Source organism: Euwallacea similis, chromosome 9 (genome assembly GCF_039881205.1).
Source record: "Euwallacea similis isolate ESF13 chromosome 9, ESF131.1, whole genome shotgun sequence".
In the NCBI taxonomy this organism is placed as follows: domain Eukaryota; kingdom Metazoa; phylum Arthropoda; class Insecta; order Coleoptera; family Curculionidae; genus Euwallacea; species Euwallacea similis.
In genome coordinates this window covers 3,713,982-3,732,698 of record NC_089617.1, presented here as the reverse complement: position 1 = coordinate 3,732,698, position 18,717 = coordinate 3,713,982, and the positions used below count along the sequence as shown (strand labels likewise).

Genomic DNA, 18,717 nt, shown 5'->3' with positions numbered 1-18,717 from the left:
TTATTTAAGTATGTCACAATAAATTGGAAAAATATATATGTGCACTAATTGCAGACTGCTGTTGCATGTTTCTCCCTGATATAGTGACCAAGCCATCACTAATATTAATACAGGTATATGCATATAGTATATACAAGGTCTTTAAACAATGATTCTGGGGAAACTTGGGACTTTATTTTGATAGTGAAATGAAGTTTGTTATGTTATATGTTGAAAAAAGACAACTTTTGTGAGAAATATAATTCTAGTGCAATATAAGTAAAATTGGTTGGTTCATAATTACTGTAGTGTAGTGTGTCATTCATTATTATTACTTGACAGGTATAAAAAAATAAACTAACTTTTGTAAAGTAAAAACTTTCACTTTCCTTTATAGAACCTCTAAACATAGTTTAAATACAATTATTTCTACTTTCAGCTCTAAATCAACACATTAACTACCAATCAAACTTGTACTAAGTCCCAAATTTCTTTAAACTTCAACCATGTTCACCACCAGATCGTTTATAAAAAAGAACAAGATTGGCAACTTCCTTAAAAACGTTAGGGAACACTACATCAGAGATGACATTTCATGTGGAATTTCTAGCTGTACCAAATGCCAAACTGAATCATTCAGCCATTTATCAAAGAATCACTTTAACAAATGCTCCCTCTATGACTTCAACCATTTCATCATTTTGGACACAAACATAATCCTTCATCAGATTGATGTATTGGAAGAACCAATTCTTTGCAATGTAATTATTTTGCACACTGTGTATAAAGAGGTGAAGCATAGGAGTTTGCCCATATACAAGCGATTAAATACCATAATTGATAATCCTAATAGACATTTCTATGTATTTGTTAATGACCACCACAAAGATACTTATATCCCTGAGGAGCAAGGGGAGTTGATTAATGACCACAATGACAAATGCATTAGGAAGGCCGCAACGTGGTATATAAGTCACCTACCAAAAAAGCATTTTGTGCTTATTACGGACGATGCCAGGAACAGAGAATTGGCTCTCGCAGAAAACATTCCTGCATGTACTATTACTCAATATGTGAAAAATCTGGAAAACAATGCTTTGTTAGCGGATAAGTTATCAAGAAATGACAGTTTTTCAGAGGCGGAAGAAAAGGATATTTTCCCACCTCATCTTTCTACTTCAGAGCTGCTAAAAGGCGTCAAAGAGGGGATTTTGCATCAAGGCATCTTTAGGGCTTCAAAAGACAATTTCCTGGAAGGATTTGTCAACGTGGACAGTTTTAAGGATCCGATTTTGGTTCAAGGAAGGAGTGGTCTTAATAGAGCTGTAGACGGTGATATTGTAGCAGTTGAAGTTTTTAAAAAAGAAAACTGGATTAGTCCTAGTGAAATTATACTAGAAGACGAAGGAGCTTCAGATGAAACTATTGAAGATGTCGAGGAAAAGGAGCGAGTTTTGAAGAATATTAAAGTGCATAAATCAGAAATAAAACCTACGGGGAGAGTTGTGGGAATAGTGCGAAGAAAATGGAAACAGTACTGCGGCATTCTTCAAGGAAATTCCGAGGGTTTATACCAGATCTTCGTGCCTGCTAACAAATCTGTTCCCAAAGTGAGAATTGAGACTCGCCAGGCGGAATTTTTGAGAACTCAAAAGCTTATAGTCACGATAGACTCATGGCCCAGATATTCGCGATATCCTCATGGCCATTTCGTCAGAGCTTTAGGCCGAATTGGCAGCCAGGATACTGAAAACGAAGTAGTTTTACTTGAGCATGATGTACCTCACAGTCAATTCTCAGAGGAAGTCCTTAACTGCTTGCCAAAGTTGCCCTGGATTATCACTGAAGAGGACGAGAAGAGGAGGAAGGACCTTCGGGAGATAGATATATGCTCAGTAGATCCTCCAGGATGTACTGATATTGATGATGCTCTTCATTGCCGCCTTATTGAAGGAGGGAAGTTTGAGGTTGGAGTCCATATTGCAGATGTGTCTCATTTTATCCGACCTGGAACAGCCATAGATTTGGAAGCAGCCTCCAGGGCCACCACCGTGTATCTAGTGGGCAAACGCATTAATATGGTTCCTGAATTGTTGAGCTGCAACTTGTGCTCTCTTCGAGGAGGTGAAGAAAGATTTGCGTTTTCTTGCGTCTGGGAAATGGATATTGAGGCCAATATTCTGAACACTAAATTCTATAAGAGCATAATTAAATCTAAGAAAGCAATGACATATGAGGAGGCACAACTAACAATTGATGACAAGACGAAAACTGACTCTATAGCAGTGTCTCTGAGGAACCTTAATAAGTTGGCCAAAATTTTGAAGAAAAGAAGACTGGAGAATGGGGCTTTAGTTTTGGCCTCAACGGAAGTTAAAATTATGATGGATTCCGAAACGATGGAGCCTTTGGATGTTGAAGTGAAGAAATTGTATGAAACTAACTCTATGGTTGAAGAATTTATGCTTCTAGCTAATATTAGTGTGGCGCAGAAAATTTTGGAGGACTTCCCCGATTGTGCCATGCTGAGGAGACATCCAACGCCTCCAGCAATCAACTTTGACCCTCTGGTGAAGGCGGGCAAGCACCTTGGCTTTGATATTAAAATCGATTCAGGCAAGAACTTGGCAGAGTCTTTAGACAAAGCAACTAAGTCCGATAATCCCTATCTTAATACCATGCTTAGAATGTTAGCCACTCGCTGCATGCTTCAAGCTGTGTATTTCCCCAGTGGGACGTTGCCAAAAAACGATTTTTACCATTACGGCCTAGCTGTACCTCTCTACACTCACTTCACGTCTCCAATAAGAAGATACGCAGACGTTATTGTCCATCGTTTACTGGCAATATCTTGCGGAGTTGACAGCACCTATCCAGACCTTCTGGACAAGCAGAAATCAAGCGAGTTGTGTCAGAACTTAAATTACAGGAACCGCATGGCGCAGTACGCAGGTCGAGCTTCAGTGGCCTTCAACACCCACCTCTTCTTTAAAGGTAAACTCAACGATGAGGAAGGTTATATTTTGTACGTGCGCAAAAACGCTCTGCAAATCCTTATCCCTAGATACGGTTTAGAATGCACTTTATATTTGTCGAATAAAGGAGAAAGTACGATGTTTGAGTACGACGAAGAGCACCAAACACAGAGAGCTGCTGATGTGGTGTTCCACACTTTTGACCCGGTTACGATTCGATTGAAGTTGGACTCTAGTAATATTCAACATGAAAAATTTGCAGTGCAACTGGTGAAACCATCAGTGGCAGGATTTAGTGTTCCCTCGCTGGAAGAATTGGAGAAAGAGGGCTTAAAACCGAAGGCGGAGGAGACTGGTGGTGGGCGCAAGAGGAAGAGTGAGGGGACAAGGAAAGGCAAGAAGAGTAGGTTTTCCCATTAATTAAACGTCCTTCATTAAATTGTTATATGTATTTTTTTATCTCGTTGACTTATTAAAACTTATTTATAAATAATTGTATCTTTGGATGTAGTCTAAGGGGTTAAATAATCAAGCCCGTTCAAATGCCCTTGATCTCGAGCCACCTGCTTTGTCAACCTCTCTTGGTCATATCCGTCAATCCCTAATCCCAGTCTCTGGATGGCTTTCTCCCCTAATCGTCCATTCACTTCCTGGTATTGTCTGGATCTCCTAATCCCAACTTCAGGATCGAAGGGCCATTCCACCGATTTGTGCAAAACAGGATGTCCGACTAAGTTGAATTGGATCAACTCCTTTACTAGTCCTAAAGGGTCGGCTTTCAAGGTGCTAGGCGCTGTAGTGAGGACTAGAAGACATAACTGAGAAAATAATAAAAGATTATAAAAATATAGGTATATATAGGTTATCCTGTGTCGTTAAGGCGCTTGGAAATTGTTGAAGGAATTATTTCCATTGTTGGAATGGTATATTGCGCAACTAGTGCCGAATACGGTATTTTCCACATGAGTAAGATTCATTGATGCGCATATTTTAGCGATATGCAGCAGCCATCTAAACTGCATATGCTAAGGTCGTTTTGCTACGTGACGGAACTTTGCATTTACATGAAATCCCAATAGAATATTCGTTTTCCTATGTCCTCCACAACGTGGCTTGGGGCGACAAATCGCATATCCATATAGGATTTTCTATAGAGAGATATCCATAGCAAGTCTTTAACTGAATATATATACAGGGTGTTCCACTCCAGCTAGAACATTCGATGGCTCCCAAACCAATGGAGATATAAAAAAAATTATTTTATAAATTGTGTTTCGATTTAAGTGCTGCACATTCTAAAATTATTTTCAAATATGGCGGACTTCCGTTTATACCGGAAGTTGACACTTACTTATTTTAAATGGAACACCCTGTATATTATTACATTTTTGGATTCCTTATTCAAAATGAATATCAGTTCATTAAGCATATGGAAGCATTAATTCGTACCATTCACAAGTTATTAGACAATTTATAATAAAATTGACGTATGCATAACTGAAGAAAAAGTCCAAAATCAAGGAAAGTAAAAGAGATAAAATTTTGGGGTTTCTTTCATTTTAAAGAGCAGAAAATAGTCTACTACAGCAGCTACGATTTTTTTATTTATTGCCTAAAATATCAATTTTCTAATACTTGTCAAATGGAAATATTCTACCACCAACAACTTAAAAAAATTTAAATTAATTAAAATTAACAAACAGTTTAATGACAGGGTCCAGTTGTGCGTTGAAAATAACGGTCAACAATTTGAACATGTACTTTGAAATCCCATTGACATTCTTTAGATAACCGTTTATTTTTTGCATCATTTTTGCTGCCCCTTAAAAATATTCTTGTTGCGGATTGATTTAAGAATACTTATTGATAATAGTATATCAAATGAGAGATATTTTTTTTCTGCGTCGGATAGACAAAAAATAATTATATCATTCCATTTGAAAAACTGAAATTGTTGGTGGTTGAATATTTCCATTTGACAAGTATCAGAAAATTGATATTTTAGACAATAAATAAAAAAATCGTAGCCGCTGTAGTAGTCTATTTTCTGCTCTTTGAAATGAAAGAAACCCCAAAATTTTATCTCTTTTACTTTCCTTGATTTTGGACTTTTTCTTCAGTTATGCATACGTCAATTTTATTATAAATTGTCTAATAACTTGTGAATGGTACGAATTAATGCTTCCATATGCTTAATGAACTGATATTCATTTTGAATAAGGAATTCAAAAATGTAATAATATACAGGGTGTTCCATTTAAAATAAGTAAGTTAGTGTCAACTTCCGGTATAATCGGAAGTCCGCCATATTTGAAAATAATTCTAGAATATGCAGCAATTAAATCGAAACACATGTTATGAAATAATTTTTTTGGTATCTCCATTGGTTTGGGAGCTATCGAATGTTCTAGCTGGGGTGGAACACCCTGTATATATATGTACAGCGGTGGCCAATAAAATAAGAGTGGTAGCCAACAAATTCTAAGAACAAAATTTTCGTTTCTGATTTATTTAACGTAATAAATAATATAATACACAAATATCAATTAACTAAATATATACTATAGTATATATAGTACGAAACCTTGATTCTTAGAATTTGTTAGCTATAATTATTATTTTATTGGCCACCACTATACAGGGTATTTCAAATTCGACCCTCACCATTGGGATCTCGGAAACTAGAGGAGATACGAAAAAGTTTAAATGAGGGCAAAGTTGCGCAATCTAGTGCTTGATCGATTCAAAATTTTAACTTTTCGAGTACTTCCGAAGATATCCGAGAAAAACTAAAAATTGGAGAATCCATTTTTATTTTTTTTAGCGTTATTTGACAAGAAAGGTTAAATCCGTAAGCACATTTTCATTGCCACTTTTTCTCAGCTACACAATGACATATTCAAATTTGCGATCCGACGTTTCGTCTTTCGGCTACCATCATCAACTTTATTTTTTCTTATGGATCTTTTTAATATCTTCTTCCATTCTGCTTCCATACTTCATCCTAGGTTTTTCAAAAGCACCAAACTCAGTTAAATGTTCGTCCAAAGTTTTAAATAATGTTCTATGCGCCTGTTGTCTTTCCGGATATAACTCAAAATACATTTGAGCTGTTTTCGTACTGTTCCTATCAAATGTGTAATAAAGTCTTAACATATCTCGTTTTTCTTCACTTCGGAAACTCGTTTTCATTGGAAATCTTCACACGCTCCAAATTAGTTTGAGAAGTTCTGTCATATAGCGCGAACAAAAGAAAGTCTTTCGATGGCCAACTATGTAATATTTCTTTTTATTTAAATATTTCGGCTTTTAAAAAAGTAAATTATAAGAAGTTCTATATCAATGAATTCAGAATGAAACGCACTATTTTTTTGTCGAAAAATCCAATATGGCGCCCATAAGAAAAAATAAAGTTGATGATGGTAGCCGAAAGACGAAACGTCGGATCGCAAATTTGAATATGTCATTGTGTAGCTGAGAAAAAGTGGCAATGAAAATGTGCTTACGGATTTAACCTTTCTTGTCAAATAACGCTAAAAAAAATAAAAATGGATTCTCCAATTTTTAGTTTTTCTCGGATATCTTCGGAAGTACTCGGAAAGTTAAAATTTTGAATCGATCAAGCACTAGATTGCGCAACTTTGGCCCCATTTAAACTTTTTCGTATCTCCTCTAGTTTCGGAGATCCCAATGGAGAGGATCGAATTTGAAATACCCTGTATATTCTTTTAAGGATATCCCATGACCTACTGAATAAAAATGATTTTTGTACTTTAGCGAGTACTTATATGTTATGGAATAAATATGTTTTATCTAAACATATGGTGATCCAGGGAGCGAACTAGTGGGTATGTATATGGTGGGATAATTTCGATATTTATATGGTGTCCCAAAAACAATGGTACAAATAAGTTCTGCATACTAGAGGGTAAAAAATAGAGCGATTTATCTAAACTTGGCTTATACAAAAGTTGCTTGTTTTCATTCAACGAATACTCGGCAAATTTGAGAGAAAAATGAATAGAGCACTAGTTATTACTCAATTACGTACATTTTCAAAAAAGACAAAATCGGACAATATATTTTCTACTTTTAATTTTTGTTTATATTCCTACAACTGCCACTACTTTTGGATTATCAACCAAAATGTATTATTTCATGAAATCATTTTAACAAACCTCAACAAAATGAGAAGTGGAATAATATACGACTAAATACAGATTAGATATAATTTTTCTTTATCTCCTACAAGGAGCCTTATAATGCTAAACGCTAATTTACTCTACTACTTTCTACCTGTAACTTTGCACGTTGTCTAGTGAATTTTACAGAGAATGGTAAGCAAGCAAAAATGCTCTTTATCAAATATTCAAATCGTTTTACCTGAAGGAAAATGGAATTATAATTACACAAGTAGCCTCTCCTGAAATTAGTAATGTATTATCACTTGGCGTAATGTGATGTTGCATTAGAGTGAAATTTTTTGCTCATATTTGATTATTAATTGATTATAAATTCCCTTCAGATTTAATTATTTAATAATTACATTTCACAGCCCCGCCCTTGTTATTATTATAATATATAATATTAGTTATAGCGTGTGTAGAAAAATTAGTAGATGGTGTACACATAATCTTTAAATCCCTTTATGAGGATAATCAATTTCGTGGAAAAATTTTGTTTTCAAAATTATTTTTTTAATATCCCTATTGCATAGCAAAATTAGATAAGAAACATGTATGAAACTCATTAGGAAATGCAATTTTATATAACTCGTGTCATATTAAACTTTTGTTTGACGACAATGGCTACCGCAGTTCTACAATTACAGGAGGCAGTTTTACTAGATTCAAATTGACGCCATTGTCTTGTGATTTCTTCATCGTACTGCAAAGTTAAAAATCAACTCATTACGAAATTTTATTTAAGATAACTTGTGTTATGTTGTGGGGTTAACTTCCCTGGTCTCAATTGTTACATAAAATTATGCGTTTCCTAATTTTTACACCAATTTTATATTTTTTAAATGTCTTATATTTTTATTTTTTAAGTTTTTATGTTTTTTAAATGTCTACAAACAGTAGCAACTCTGTCAATGCTGCCGTAACGGCAGCATTACACTCGTTGGAACGTGTTACACTATGTTATCAGGGCACAATTTTTAGTTGAATTAGAGCGCGTATTCTGTGACTACAAGTAATAGTAATAACGAGGAGGAGGCTGGTATGAAATGCAATGTATTCTTTATCACTTCCAATACTTTGATTTTAGGATTCTAAAGAACTACCAACTTCCAGTCATCATGCTGCTCTTGATGAAATGTTGTATAATGCCATTAAATCTAATAATATCCAAGCCATTACAAACTCGTTTAATAATTTATCCTGTACTGCCGACGTTGCTGTAAATGTGATATCGCAGACGTATGAAAATGTTCAGTTGAAAAATATTCCTTTAAGCACAGACACTCAGTATCTAGTGGAATCAAAATTGCTGGACTTGCTATTCATTTCTCAATATAACAACAAAGTCAAGAATTCGTATTTGGATGTGAGAAACCACCTCAACTTCACCTGCGAACTAATAAGCTCCTTTGTCTCAAAATACTACCATCAGAATGATTTTGAGGTAGATATGGAGTTTATTTTTCACTCCAGACATATAGCTCAACATCTCTCAGTTTTGAAACGAAACATGAATTATTCTTATGAAATACTCCCATGGGAGGAAATGCAGTTCTATACGGTCATGTATTTAAAAACTCTTACCAGTAGCGACAAAGTGTATGTTACCTTCAAACTTTTGATACACAAACAAGGTTTTGTTCAATATTTATACCATTTTAAGAAGACTCTCCTGAAGGTACAGGAAAAATTCAAAGAAGGAGATTTGATGGTAGAGAGATCTAATAGAGGAAACTTTAAGAAATCGGTACTGAGGCGAACACCAGAATTTGAGGAGCTTTACAACGATTTCTTCATTCTAAGAGACATTTATTCCTTGGAAAAAATCGTCAGAAGCATTGATAATGCTCTGATCGTAGATATTGAAAAAGACATAATAGTGGCTCGTTTAACAATCGAGAGGTCGCTTCAAGTTATTGGTGAGTACATCAAAGACTCCCCAGATTCTCCAAATCTCTCAGAGGACCTCTACAAAAGCCTGTCTAGAGCAGCCCCAAGACACCTAAAGCCAATTCTCATAAGACTTAGAAATATGCTCTCTCATGCCTCAACACTCAATAGAAAACTAGCCCTGGAGGACAGCAAGAACTATAATTTTTTTAAGAATATTCAAGAAGATCTGCGCAAGATTAAATCCAATATTTTATACATGAGTTACAAGTTAAAAATTGAGGCAGTGAAAAAATTTCTTAAAAGACTCCTGGAAATGACCAGCATAGAAGCCATTAAGCGTACATATGTTGGAATTGACTTAGAAGTTGTTCGGCCAATTAAAGACAATCTGCAAGAGTTCGCCATACTCAAGAATTCGATCGTCCTACTTTGCCTGAGAATTTTAGATCAAACTGACCAAGACAAAGATTTAATTGCAGATATTTTAACGCTAATCAATAATTACGAGACAAAAATAAAGCTCATAGCACATCAATATGTAGAAGGTATAAACAGGGTCTTCAAAGTACTTAGAACTCATAATAATTTACACAGTATTAAAAATATAATACGGACATATTTGAAGACTTTAAGTGTATCAGAACCTAAAAGCTCGTTAATTGAATTAGGCCACAAACTGAGCAAGCTAATCCAGAAATTTGAGATGTGGACAAATCAGAACCGTCTAGAGTCTGCCATATTAAATCTCAGTCAGTATCAAACGCATCTAATTAGGGAGGAGAATTTGGGAGCAGACAGAATAGAATTGATATACATGGATATATTTATGTATATCAGTCTGAGAATTCCTAATATACAGTGGATAGGAGAAATGGATGAATTGCTAACGCCCATTGGAAAAGTTATGGAAACAGAAAAGGAAGTTAAAGAAATATTTCTGAGAATCGAAAGGAAGTTGAGTGATGAAGATGCCAGTTATCTAAGAAGCAAAATTGAAACAGCCCAACAGCAACATTTTATAAAAGAAGAATTAGTGGAAGCTTTGCAGGATCCTGAAGACTTTATGCTCAAGTTGAAAGCTTTAAATCTAAGCTCTGATAAACTAAAGCAAATTGTGAAGAATTACAAAGCTCCTAAATTTGATAAAGTAAAGATGATTGAGTTGATTAAGAACATACACAATGTTTACGGAGGGTTGCTCAAAAATCTTCCAGACATTCTTCCACCGGCACCATTCATCAACTATTTGAAAACATTCTACGAAAATCTAAAAGTTAAAAAATCAGTACTGAACCAGCTCCCCCACGCCATTGAAGAAAGCACCTATAACCATATAAAGCTGTGCTATTCCAAGAGATTGTTAACCCTAAAAGTGGTCCTGGACAGATTTGATCTTGAAACAAATTCTGAGTATTTAGTATCATCTCTGGAAATGATCGTCCTCGATTTACTAGAACTATTGGATGATGTTGATATGTTGGGCAACGACAGTACCTTGCTAGTGAGAAAGTGTCCAATTCTTAGGGGAAAACAGCTGCGCAATTACTTGGCCCATGGAGATGCTTTAATGGACATTCTACCCTGCAACCCTCTAATAGCTGTGCAGTTCTGCGCCAGAAAATTATGGGAGTGTGGAGAATCTATCCTGGACCAAAGAAGGGTAATTTTAATTGGCAGTAGAAGCCTCAAAGAAAACTTTAGTGAGAACTTCAATAAATGTGTTGAGATTATTGGCAAACAACAACAGCTCTTTCAGTGCGCCCGTAAAGGCAGCATTAGGCTCTTTGAAAACCTCGTAGAGGCAGGAAAAGATAGTTTGCGGTGCAGTAACTATACTGGTTGGAACGTGTTACACTATGCCTTATCAGGGCGCAATTTCTTGTTGTTTCAACATTTAAGCAAAAACTTGGAAGAACAGACGGGGTATGAATTGCTTCACATGGCGACAGCAATGGGAAATATTGAAATAATGGATTTCCTCATAAATAATAAACAATTAGATATAAACAAAAAACTTGAAGACACATTACTGAACGTGGCCCTGATACATAAATATCCAGATGCAGCTTTCTATCTCCTGAACCAGGGCATCTCCCTTGAGATTAAGGGCGCCCAAGGTAAAACTCCTTTACACTGGGCAGCAGAGAAGGGCTATAGCGAAATAGCGGAGCGCATTATTTATCTTCATCCAGATATCATCAATTTAAGAACTGATGAAGGGTTAACAGCCTTAAATCTAGCATGCAGATTTGGTCATATTCCAATCGTGAAACAACTCTTAAAAACTGATACAATAGGGGAATGTTTTCAAGAAGCTGCAGCATACGGTCACGATGCTTTATTAATCTACTTCCTCAAGGAACACATTATAAAGGAAGAGGACTTTGGGAAGGCTGTAAAGTTGGCCTCAGAAAACGGCTACTGGCCTGCTACTAAAGCTCTATTCCGAGAAGTTTTGGACGAGGATGTAAAGCATAGATACATAACAGAAGCATGTCTGGCAGCAGTCACATATGGCCATGCCATTATTCTCACAAATCTTCTTCAGTACGACATAGATCTTAGAGGGGAAAACTTCCTCCACGTAGCGTCGCAAAATGGTCATTTAGATGTCATTGACACATTGCTCCAAGCTGGATCCCCCCTAAACACTCCAATGGGCCATGAACAACGGGCACCCTTGCACTGGGCCTGCTGCAGCGATAATATTCTTGTGGTTGAACTATTGCTCTCTCATCCAGAGATTGAGATTAATATTCGGGATAAAGAGCAAAAAACTCCTCTCCAATTGGCGGTTCAAAATGGGCATCATAACATAGTCTCAACCCTCATCGACAACAGAGCTGACCCTCACTTGACCTCAAATAACGGGTTTACAGCCCTGCATTTGGCAACACTTGAAGGTAATCTCGAGACGGTTGATTTATTAGTCAATATTTGCTCGGTAGACATAAATTCAGTAGACAATATCAATAATGAGACAGCTCTGATTATTGCAGCCTTGAATGGTTTTAAAGACATTGTTGAATTACTGCTTAAAGCAGGCGCAGATCTTACTTGCAAGACTAAAAAAAATGGTCTGACTGCTTTTATAGCTGCTGTTTCTCGAGGACACGCAGATGTTGTGATTGCATTTTTGAAATACAAGGCCAACCTCATTGACGATTCTGATGATAATGGATTGACCGCCTTGCATTATGCTGCCCACAAAAATTATAATGACATCGCAGATATTCTGATTAAACATAAGGCCAACGTCAACCTGACAAATAAAACGGAAAGAATAGCTTTGCATTTGGCCGTTCAGTCAGGGAACATTACCATGGTCAAGAGGTTAATAAATGCGGGTTCTGACCTACACACAGCTGCTGAAGGAAAGTTTTCTCCATTATTTTTAGCAACCATTCATGGACATTTTGGTATTGTACAAGTTCTGCTTCAGAATGGAGTTGAGATAGAGGCGGAAAGTCTGAATTGTGTAGCAGCCATTCAAAAGATGGTGGAGTTATCAAGGAGCAAACCCTTTACTGGGATTATGCCTTATCTGAAAATCTTCCGTCTCTTCGAGGAGCGGGGTGCTCGTTGGGAAGAAAAAAAAACTGACGAAATGTGGCCAGCTATACATCTGGTGGCTAAAACGGGCAACATTCCGGCAATGCAAGTCTTTTTGAAAAATCCTGCTGACTTGTACGCTCAAAACGGCATTGGGGCTAACGTTTTTCATGTGGCATGTGAAGCCGGCCAGGAGAGTATAATAAAAATGCTAATTGAAGAGTGGCACATGCACGCGAACATCAAAAGCGGAGTTGGTGCTACTGGTTTGCACTTTGCAGCTGCACATGATCATTTAAAAGTAGTAGAAACACTGATTGATCATTATCGAGTCGACGTTAATACTAAAGCAGATGATGGATCCACAGCTCTTCATTGGGCTTCGCAGTCTGGGAATCTCTCAGTAATACGAATGTTGATTGAGAAAGGGGCTGACGTGAACGCAACTGATAAGAGACAAGTGACTCCCTTGCACTTAATATCTTTCAGAGGAGATAAAGAAATCGCAAAAGAGCTGGTGCTACAAGGGGCAAATGTCAATGCTGATGGGCATGTTTCAATGCCGTTACATGTTGCAGTGATAAATGGGCATCTGGATGTGGCGCAGATACTTTTGCAAGCTGGAGCAGATGTGAATAGAGTTACATTGCATAAAAAATCATGTCTTCATTTGGCTGTACAGAATAACCATAAGGATTTAGTAAGATTATTATTGGAAGGTAGAATAGATGCAAGTCTTACAGATGATCTTAATTTTACTGCGTTGAAGTTGGCTTCTACCAAAGGACTTCGTGAGATCATCCACATATTTAATGAATTCCATGTTTTAAATTGATTTTGTTTGAGCAATATGGAATGAAATATACTAGGAATATACATATATAATATATACCATATATATAGGAAGTATGAAATCCTGCATGCTATGGAGAAAAAATTTGCTGCCTCAGTGAAGAACTTACTGCTTTCATGTGGTTTCTCTGATGATGTTCATCCCTGAAAAATTTTGTAATTTACACTTCCTTTCCATTGAGACGTCGACTTCTGGAAGAGTCCAGGTGGTGGCTACCGAACTGTTTGAAAACCTTTTCCATTAAGCTGAGGAATTTGACACAGAAACAATTTTGATATTTAATATACATATGTGTTTCAGATAGTTCTAAGTTGTATTCCGATACTGTGTTATGTAAGGTAATATTGTATTTGGTTAAAATAAATTATTTCTTTATTCGTTTTTCACTAAGGGGAGGTGGGGTAAACCAAAAAAAAAAAAAACTACCAATTTTAATGAAATTCTTTGTTAAAGATCTTTCAAGGTTTGTAAAGTGTACCAATGACATAGAAGAATTAGATCTATTGCCGGCGTTCGACTAAAAGCAAGTTAATTTTTGACCTAAAAATCACTACGTATTACTGTTCCTCGATTATGATTTTTTACAGTTTTTCCCGAAATTTAGTATACATATAGAGAATAAATCATTAGTCAAAAATGAGTTACAATTTACTCTATGTTCCTCTGTATAACTAATGGTGTTGAGCATATACTCATCCTTGTCTGATAAATATAAATAATCATCAGTCGAATTTCTGGGGCATCGAAACTGAAAGTGAGAGTATGCCTGCTCCTGTTTAATTCAAACAAATGCATTTTAGCGTAAATTTATATCGGTTTATAGTTCAGGGGAAGATCGGGCAAGACCTATTTAAATTTAAGTTTTTTAGTTGTGATTCAAGGGAATGTGGGGCAAATAATTTTCTCTTTCCCTCTCCCAGGATAAACATTTCGTTCATTGAAAATGTTAGAAAGAAGAGACAAGAAAACATTTCCAAATGTAAACCAAAATGTTCGTTTTCTGAAGCAATTAACAGACCTAGGACGGAGAGTAACGAGCGATTTTGAAATTCCTAGCAGACTTAAAATTTTTCTCAACGGCTTTTATCGACGCGTTTATTTTAATTTGCAAAGAACTTGAAATTTGAAAGAAATTTCTGGAACCTTTTCTCTGAGCTCCTCTATGAGCATTTAATTATCACTTTCCATTGATATCGAATATGTATTTTTACTTTCAACATTTCTTTCGCCGGACCCGATTAAGATGAATTTAAGTAGGCATCTAAATTATTTAAAAAATTATGGTCATTTACAAGTAAAATAACTGGTCAAGCAACTAAAGCTGATTTCTCCAACCTCCCAAATTCAAGATCGATTACGTTAAAAGGTTAATGTCAAGGCCATTTTAAGTATAAGATGCGCAAGCTGGCACCTAACGAGTAATTAATCAAATGCCATTCAAAATTTTGAAAATCGATTTTACTCTATTTTAACTGGCACTACCACCGCATGATGTAGATCCATTCAAGTTACCATTTCTCATAATTTCAAATTAATTAAAAAAATAATGCACTTCAGACTTACCATTGGCGATACCAAATTCTTCATGGTTTCGATAAATGGGCAATAGAACAAAGAAGCTGAATTTATGGCAAAAACTTAATCTACTATTAATAGTACCGCACCGGCGTCTTTACAGAAAGCGAAAGTAGTTGTAAAGCGTATATAAAACGTGAGCGACCATGAATTTTACCGTTCTGAAATGGGTGACTTGACCAATTGAGAAATATATGGAAAATGGTGTTTCACAAAGGATAATCGGTTTTAAATGATGACGGGACGTGACAAAATTCATATGTCCATTCGAAACTAGTTTAGTAAGTAATAATTTTTAAGAATCGCAAATTTATTATGTAACGATTATTAATATGATGAATACATGTGCATGCGTACGTGCGAAATGTGTAGACATACTTAAAACTAAGTAATGATTGCATTAATATTTAAATGCATAGGACTAATGAGTAGGTATGGTTGTTGTTTCATAAGATTGTGGATTTTTTCAATTATCAAATCATTAAAAAAATTGTAGTAGTAGTTGCATAGTCTAACATACCGATTAAAAACATTACCTAGCAACGACCCTTTCATTTAAGCAAATATTCCAGTCAAGCTAGTTCAGGTTTGTCATTACAAAATTTGTTGGTCAATATCTGCTGACAGTGACTTGAGACCTCAACATTCAACATTTTCGTTAGATTGACAAATCTCAGAGCGATAAAGAGTTTTGTCCAATAACTACCGATTTCAATTAAATTTTTCGCTAGAAACCTTGAAGGATCCATAGTTTTTTACATCTTATAATCTACAAGAACTGGATGTAGCAAAATATTGCCATAATTCTACTGAAAATGAGCAAATTTTTGTTCCGAAAGCCGCCATGTATTAGTGTCTCCATGACATCATTTTGTCGTCAGAGATGCGTCACGCGTCGGTGCGATCGCCGCATACAAGTCTTGATGACGTGACTTCTTTCGATTTCGTCGCCATAGATTAGAGTCCATTTTGCAAAAAAGATAAAAAATGTAAAATTATATGCTGCCTTCAGTTCTTCTCGATCGTTGTTTAAATCGAAGGAATTCGCAACATCATGATTGGTATTTGTTGTGCCAAATGGAAAAAAAGTGCGCTTTGTGAATGTTGTAGTCTAGTAGTTTTTTTCTACGCCTGTGACATTTATTCGAATCTCGGTTCGGATAATTGAATTTTTCAGCATTTTAAGGCGATCATTACCTATAGATTTAGTGAAGTATCTGTTTCGGGAGTACCTATTTATTTTGTAACTGTTCTAGAGATACCCCTTTTTACTGGTCCTTTAACAATTCCATTTACATCTCTGATTATTGCTGGAGCCTTGGAAATGAAAAACTTTAAGATATTGAGAATTTTTAGAGAAATTTTAAGACAATCCAATGATGTACATTGTCAGTTTTGTAGGCAGACGCCTATTTAACAACCGGTCTAGGCGACAATCTCTTCATATTATGTCGTTATAACGTTTGTGCTACACCCCAGTTTTCTTAAATTAAAATCTCGGAAATGAAGAACCTCCACATTTTCAAAATTAAGGAAAATTTTCCTCCTACTTCTCCTTTTCACTAAATTCTCGGAAACTCAACTCTGACAGAAATCCAGTACTGTTAGATTAAGAAATCGTAAACTGAAGGTTATACTGATTTCAAAATTAGTGAATAAAAAATCTTCAATTTTCGCAGATTTGATATTAAATCAAGAATGCAACAGCGCCATTCTAAACAATGGTTTCCAAAGGCAGAAAATGCAGAATGGAATATAAAAATAATGTAACTAGAAGGAATAAAATTCCAAAACAGCTCAACAATCGTCGTCCACAAATGCCATAAGCAGGGTAGCTGCGCATGCGTCTAATTTGATTCATTGACGTCAGAAAATAAGCCATTTTTAAAATAAGATTTGATGCGCAGGATAAATGCGCTACAAGACTTTTTCGACCTTTTATGATATTTGCATTGCCAACTGCGACACTTCACTTTCAACCTATTGCGAGGGATTGACATCATTATGTATACATTGACGAAAGTAATGTTGCCAGATTGTCCCACAAATCTATGCAATGGAAGGGATTTTTTTAATTAAACACATCACAAAATCTTTAAAAATTTTCTATTTCCGAGCAAGGAAAATTAAATTTTATGCACTAATGCACATTCACTTGTTTATTAGGCACCTACTTAAATATTATTTCTTAAGTCGGTTAAAGGCTAAAAGGAACCAATCGAAATACACCTGTATCTAAAGGTTACTTTCACTTTTCTCTTGAAGCATGAAACTGCTTGTTTCATTACTTACTTGATAGCGATAGAACGGTTCTTGTTTCAAGGTTCGAGTTCTTGCATAGTTTGGCTGTGTACAGTTTAAAATATGAAGGCCCAAATTTTGGTGAGTACCAACATTTAATTCATTATACCTACTGGAAATATCTGCAGAACGTGTATAGTTTGATTCGCAATAAATTGTTGTAAAACAATGATTATTACATCATTAAGAACGCGTATAACTTTCCTTTTTTTGAAGATACGTGTAAAACTACAACGTTCTCGATTACCTCATGTAAAAAAGAATATTTTTTAGAAAAGAAGAGAAATGCTCTCTCAAAACCACCAAAATATCTTTTCCTTTCAAAAAATCTTAAATATTTACTATTTTAGGTTTGCGTTTTAATAATATTTTGTTTGGCCCTTACTACTGCTCTTCAGCCAAAAGCACCTAACTTCCAGTACTTTGAAAGGTATGTATATATGAGTATATGTTATGTAATTATGGGGATTTTTTATTACAAAACATTTTATTGTGGCCGTTTACACCATGTAATGTTTAAGTATACTTAAGGAGACACGTTACAAATATCACGAGATTTTTTCTTTTAAGAGTAAATGCCTTTATTGTATGCCTAAATGTTAATTTTTTTTTACCATCACTAAAATTTTTTTTGCTATGACTATAATTTTTTTTTACCATGACCGTGAATTGTTTATTAAACATATACTTTCTGAAAGGTCTTGGCATGTATATTCATTGTTTCAGACCGAAATATCGCTATCCCTACTACGATGAGAATGGGGTTGGTCGACTTCTCTATGGGTATGGAGACGACAAATTATATCAGTACAAAGTTTTTACCCCTCTGGAAGGGATCCATTAAGCGTTGATGGTCCAGCAAGTTTTGCTACTGTTTTATAAACTATCTTTTACTAGTCAATTGTTTGTACTCTATGTAGGAGGGAAACCTGATATTAGGTAACGATACTAAAGTTAATTTTGTTAATAAAGCTTTGACAACGTTCATTGTCTAAGTTTGTTTTCTTTCTTTCCTTAGACAATAAAAGACCATTTATTGTCTACTTCGTCATTGTGGCTACATGGCGATAGTACTTTGCTACTGAAAACTGTTTAACGGTATTATGACAGTAACAAAAGAATTTTCAGCGTTACCACTTCCGAACTTTGAACATTAAAAAGGAAGAACAACCCTGACAACTGAGTCATTATAGTTGTCACCTATTTGACACCTTGCGTTGGATGAAGCATGAAGCCGCCATTTATTTGATAACTTTGAACTTGTTTTTGGCAGCTCTATCAACGGAACAGAATAATTACGCAGTGATGCCATTTTCTCTAGTTTTATAACTTATTTGAAATTTCCTTTATAGATCCCTTAATTGAAAACTTTTTCATTGCTGTATACGCAAGATTTGTTTTAACA

The 18,717-nt window shown here is 35.5% G+C and overlaps 4 protein-coding genes across 4 annotated transcripts; 3 read left to right on the top strand and 1 right to left on the bottom strand.

Moving 5' to 3' along the window:
• Window positions 1-418: 418 nt before the first annotated feature.
• On the top strand, window positions 419-3,507 carry Dis3 (exosome complex exonuclease RRP44-like protein Dis3). Its single transcript, XM_066393018.1, has one exon. It carries the CDS (start codon window positions 486-488, stop codon window positions 3,372-3,374), a length of 2,889 nt encoding a protein of 962 aa, XP_066249115.1. The 5' UTR covers window positions 419-485; the 3' UTR covers window positions 3,375-3,507.
• LOC136410725 (uncharacterized) lies at window positions 3,387-15,357 on the bottom strand. The gene is made up of 2 exons (XM_066393019.1): window positions 15,000-15,357; window positions 3,387-3,772 (listed from the first exon to the last, which is right to left on the bottom strand). The coding sequence occupies exons 1-2, from the start codon at window positions 15,021-15,023 to the stop codon at window positions 3,467-3,469; spliced, it is 330 nt and encodes a 109-aa protein (XP_066249116.1). The 5' UTR covers window positions 15,024-15,357; the 3' UTR covers window positions 3,387-3,466.
• On the top strand, window positions 7,252-13,732 carry LOC136410847 (uncharacterized). The gene is made up of 2 exons (XM_066393202.1): window positions 7,252-7,291; window positions 8,226-13,732. The coding sequence occupies exons 1-2, from the start codon at window positions 7,289-7,291 to the stop codon at window positions 13,416-13,418; spliced, it is 5,196 nt and encodes a 1,731-aa protein (XP_066249299.1). The 5' UTR covers window positions 7,252-7,288; the 3' UTR covers window positions 13,419-13,732.
• A 1,827-nt stretch (window positions 15,358-17,184) lies between the features above and the next one.
• LOC136411089 (uncharacterized) lies at window positions 17,185-18,307 on the top strand. Its single transcript, XM_066393499.1, has 3 exons — window positions 17,185-17,393; window positions 17,663-17,742; window positions 18,039-18,307. Exons 1-3 carry the CDS (start codon window positions 17,376-17,378, stop codon window positions 18,154-18,156), a joined length of 216 nt encoding a protein of 71 aa, XP_066249596.1. The 5' UTR covers window positions 17,185-17,375; the 3' UTR covers window positions 18,157-18,307.
• The last annotated feature ends 410 nt before the right edge of the window (window positions 18,308-18,717 follow it).